Source organism: Pinus tabuliformis, chromosome 8, assembly GCF_031772625.1.
Source record: "Pinus tabuliformis cultivar Carrire ecotype Pingquan chromosome 8, CPIR1, whole genome shotgun sequence".
NCBI classification, from domain to species: domain Eukaryota; kingdom Viridiplantae; phylum Streptophyta; class Pinopsida; order Pinales; family Pinaceae; genus Pinus; species Pinus tabuliformis.
The window spans coordinates 513,262,055-513,267,151 of record NC_142294.1 but is presented as its reverse complement, the minus strand read 5'-3'; the positions used below and the strand labels follow the sequence as shown (position 1 = coordinate 513,267,151).

At 35.5% G+C, this 5,097-nt stretch overlaps 1 protein-coding gene across 1 annotated transcript; it reads left to right on the top strand.

Moving 5' to 3' along the window:
- Positions 1–254: 254 nt before the first annotated feature.
- On the top strand, positions 255–2,854 carry LOC149236373 (aluminum-activated malate transporter 14-like). The gene is made up of 6 exons (XM_089368877.1): positions 255–591; positions 832–899; positions 956–1,289; positions 1,719–1,795; positions 1,920–2,063; positions 2,159–2,854. Exons 1-6 carry the CDS (start codon positions 255–257, stop codon positions 2,852–2,854), a joined length of 1,656 nt encoding a protein of 551 aa, XP_089225003.1.
- Positions 2,855–5,097: the final 2,243 nt, after the last annotated feature.

Genomic DNA, 5,097 nt, shown 5'->3' with positions numbered 1-5,097 from the left:
TACCACTGCAATAACGGGTTTGGCTTCTCTTATTAGACGGACTCTGGCGGGACATTATAGCCAGCCCTGTAAAGCTGCAATAACGGGCGAGAATTTTGAGACCGAGCGAGATCGTCAAACGTAAATCAATTGTAGCTTCATGCAATGGCATAGAGCTTGACTCATATTACAGAGTAGCTTTATAAGTTTGATTAAACCGTCTTAACTTTCTTAAATTGCAGGGCTTGAAATTTCAGTAGAAAGAAAACGTTATTATGGGTGACACGCTGATTCCTTCAACGTCTATGGAGTGGACGATTAATGTCCAGGAAAGGATGGATGTGAGTAGCCTCCAAAAGAAATTCCATGAGCGTTTGGTTAGCAGAATATTACAAGCTTTAAAGCGATGGAAAAGATCTGTTCTTTCTGTGTGCACGAGGATTTGGCAAGTGGGTGCAAATGATCCTCGAAGAGTTATCCATTCCATCAAAGTTGGCCTCGCACTGTCTGTCGTCTCTCTTTTCTACTTCGTGAGGCCAATGTTCGACACCTTTGCCGAAAATGCCATCTGGATTGTCATGACTGTCGTGATAGTCTTTGAATTCACTGTAGGTAATTACTCTTTAAAATCCCTCATCATTTTCGGGTGTTAAAATCCCATGAAACCACAGATGGACGAAGGTTTTAATTCGCAACCTTTGGGTTATTAAAATCCCATGAAGCAATTTTTATAATGACCGGTATATTTGAAGTTATAGAATTTGGATATGACGTTTTCATGAGCATGACCTATCACTAAAGCACTTATTAGGCTTTAACAATAATAAATTTATATTTTACGCTATAATGCAGGAGCTACGCTGAGCAAACGTCTAAACAGATCCTTTGCCACGTTGTTGGCGGGATTCTTAGGAGTCGGGGTGAGATATGTTGCCGAAGATACAGATAAAAATATGTATCTCTATTTTTGCTTTAGGTCAATACACTGTCATTCCTAAAGCCTGGAAAATTCATTTTTGCTCCGTTCGGCGATGCAGGTGCAGCGTACACATATTCGCGCTTCTTTCCACTGATCAAGAAAAGATACGATTACGGTGTGATCATCTTAATTCTCACCTTCAATCTCATAGCTATCTCTGGTTATCGCGATGAAAATATTTTTAAAATGGCGCATCAAAGGACGTCTACAATAGTCATAGGTTGTGCACTCTGCTTTGCTATTAATGTGATCGTTTTCCCTATATGGGCTGGGGATGATCTTCACAAGTCCATTTTACGGAACATGGAAGGACTGGCAGAATCTCTGGAAGGTAAGTTGCAGCAAGAACCAACAATAAATGGCATACCCATAATTATCATGTATCTTGAAGATTGATTATGGAGATCTGTGGTCCTAGATCCCTCTATTGCTCATTTTTTGGGTTTTTCTTATGTTAATATTTGCTTTTTATTGGGTAAAAAAAAGGTTTTATTGATAAACATTTGTTGTTGGCCACTTGCCTCGAGGTGACGGTAGATGTTGGAAATATTGATGGTGTATTTTTTTAAATATTTGTTTGGATTCTTATTCATCATTTAGAAATACTTCCCATAGAAATAAGAATGAGTTACATTGAGAAACTCTTCTATTCACATATTTCAAATCAGTGGTTTTATCATCGGTTCCATGCTCCCCCATAACTTGCCAATGTTGTAAAAATAAATATTCAGTTACACCAAAATTGTTTGTATACTTGCAGAATGCATCACAACATACTTTGTGGACCCAAATGATGGTCAGCGATTAGAGAATGATGTTCCAAGAGCCTGTAAAGCTGTCCTTAACTCGAAAGCCACCGAAGAGTCATTGTTAAATAACATCATGCAAAAGTTTATACTACCATCTCCTATTTTATAAAATTGGCTATTCGTTTACAGAGAAATTTATGTGGAATTTGCAGGTGAATTTTGCCACTTGGGAACCACCACATGGACGCTTTTTCTTCAGATATCCATGGAATCTGTATGAAAAGGTTGGAAGCATGACGCGACACTACGCCTACTGGGTGGATGCTTTGGATGGATTGTTAAAATCTGAGATTCAGGTATTGGTCGAAAATTCCGATATAATACCGTCGCATTTTCTTAGACTAATTAATTTCTTATCATATAATCATGGCTGATGATATTATCTGGTCAGGTTCCACTTTCGGTAATAGAAAATTTGAGAACACCGTGCTTTGAGCTCGACAGAGAGTCTGCAAACATTCTTCGTGAACTGGCTGAGACAGTAAGGACGACCAGAAGAAGTAACAACCCCAATTTAATGAGGGGTCGGTTAAGCGCAATGGTGGAGAATCTGCAAAATTCCCTGACAGCTGATCCAGAGCTTTTCATCGATACTAAGAGCTCGCAACTTCTGGAGAAAAATTTCTCGGAGGGATTAACTGCAATAGAAAATTTACATCCCTCCTCAATACAGAACTCAGCAAAACAGGCTGATCTGATAAGTAAAACGTCGCCTGGAACTACTAAAGGGGAAGAGATACAAGCAGATAAGTCAAGAGATAGAGCCGACCAGATGTGCCAAACGAGAAACATGAAACGAAACAGTAGTGCATTTAGGGAGGTCCTTCCTCTTGCTAGGTTTTCTGTTTTTCTGCTAGAAACAGTGGCAAAGTTAGAGAGCGTGATTATGGCAGTAGAGGAGCTTGGAGAAGGAGCCAACTTTGAAAAAACTGATCAGAATGTAAATGAATGCCCACCATCAACATCTTTGACACAGACAACTACGTCTCCAACTTCAACTTCAAGTAAACGAATAATACCAGTCTCTGCATCCCCATCAACATTACCAGCTACAACTATTCCCACTACAACTAGTATGACTGATTAACTGAGTCATCGATTCTTGTGTGAAAATTGACGAAAACCAAGACGATGGTCAACTCAGCAACAGAGACTCCCACCAAAACTTGTGGAATCTAGGCATTTCTTTCTTAATTTAATGGTTCATCAATGTCAATTCAGCATCAGGAAAAAAATAAACACACTGCCCCAGCAACTCCAACAACACGATTTTAAGAAATATGTAAATGATCGTTTTTCATGCGTTTTTCATGATCGTTCTTCAAGCTAGATGCTACCATTAAAAGGGAAGTAGTTGGTGTTGTGTATTGCGATTCTTGTTTCGAAATTTAAAAGAAAAAGTGGTAATTAAAAATAACAATGAAACTAAATAAAATAAACCATAAATTAATTTTAAAAATTGTTTTTTTGACATATTCAATAACTAGATAGTTATACTACATATATACTATATTATTGAATATATAAATTAGGTTTACACGATGCACTCTCAATAATATTAAGTTGACTAGTCAAATCTATGTCCAACTCTTGATACATACATTAATAGAGTATTAAAGTCATTAAATAGGGATTTCTATATGAAATATTAAAAGAATTGCTTTGTATTACTTAATATTATGGGTTTATAAATTGTAGATGTAAATTCATTATTAATTATATTAGAGTTATTTATTGTTAGAAGAAAAAGTTATGGATGGTGAGAAGAGGTGTTTCACAATCTAGTATAAAAGGAGATGTTTGTTAAAAGTATTGTATAATTTAGTATGAGAAATGTTGTCATATTAGTATTAGGTTAGATATTTTACATTATGAAATAATAAAAATAAAGTAGACTAATCAAAAAAGTAATAATAATGAAACAAGTTGGCTCCTAATATTGGGGTGAAAGTTTGGGTGACACATAAGGCCTTTGGACATAGTTCGGGAATAAGTGAGATCATAAATAGAAATACGTTGAGTGTCAAGGAATGAAATATACCCCCCTCTCTCTATATATATACACATGATTGTGTATACAATGTTTAAAATTCCTAATTTGAGTTTCGAACCCTACTTCTTACATGTTATTTTGGGCTTAAAATGTTTTTGTTTTGTCGTAAAAATATATGCATACATTTCGTTAAAGGCATGCTCTTCTTCTTCATTAAATAAATGGATAATCTTATGAATTATATGAAAACATGAGCTCTAACTAGCCAATGCAGAACATGGCGGCTGACCACTTGTCCAAATATGGTTGTATTGGTTTGTCTGGTGTTATTAGCTATAAGACCTTCGTTGATGATATACTTTTCAACCATGGATGGTTCTACCTCTAAATATTAGCGTTTTGGCTTCTCTTCTTTTGTGTCACTCGTGTGACAACATCTTCTAGTCTATTCTTGGACACAAGGTTGCAACATTTATGAAATACCATACAAGAGGACCCAACACAGGGTTACTTATGATGGACTTTGTGCCACACTGCAAGATGTTGATTCCTTGAAAGTTGGGCAATAATTGTTTTTGCTTATTTTGGGTCATAGTAACTATAGTCTCTAAGTATTGACCGACGACACTCTATCAGTCTTCGGAATTGTCTAGTGACACTCTTTTTTTTTTCTTGTTGCTAATTAGATTAGAGCCTGAAAGTTTTAGATTTGGTGGGGGTATTTTTGTTGTATTTATTTTTAGAAAAATAGATCTTCACTTATGGATCGAGAAGAAAAATGCATACCAAACATATTATGATATACAATAGAATGTTAGGAGATAAATATCTATGGAAATGTAACTACCTTTCTCCAATAAAAGACAATTTTTTCATATTGAAAAACTAACCCATGCAACTAATTGTATTGAACAAGCCTCATTGAACATGCTTCATATGTATTTTCTCATTACAAGATAAACTATTGGTTCTCCATGACTACAATACTTACTATAATATATATAAATGTTCATAAACAGGTCACATGTAAATGCTAACATCACATTGAAGGTATTACTTTGACGCAATATTTATTACTTTAAATCAATGTATCCTGTTTTATTCAAGACATGGATATGAAAGAGTAATATGATTAATTTTGAAAAAAAGTCTCACTGTCTTACAAACTAAAAAAAAAAAGGCTTGAAGCCATTATATTTTTTTTTGTAAGCTTGGTAGATCCTTCCATTTTCATTTAATATAAGAAAGTTACAACCATATATGAATGGTTAGGTGGCCTCAACTTGCCCAAAGGGAAACCAAGTATGTTGGCCACCCAACTACATGATAAGCCATCC

Excerpts from the sequence above, each read along its gene's own strand:
- LOC149236373 (XM_089368877.1), top strand. The coding sequence starts at position 255 with ATGGGTGACACGCTGATTCCTTCAACGTCTATGGAGTGGACGATTAAT. Across the intron at positions 1,290-1,718 it reads ACTGGCAGAATCTCTGGAAG|AATGCATCACAACATACTTT; the intron begins GTAAGTTGCAGC and ends GTATACTTGCAG. Across the intron at positions 1,796-1,919 it reads TTCCAAGAGCCTGTAAAGCT|GTGAATTTTGCCACTTGGGA; the intron begins GTCCTTAACTCG and ends TGGAATTTGCAG.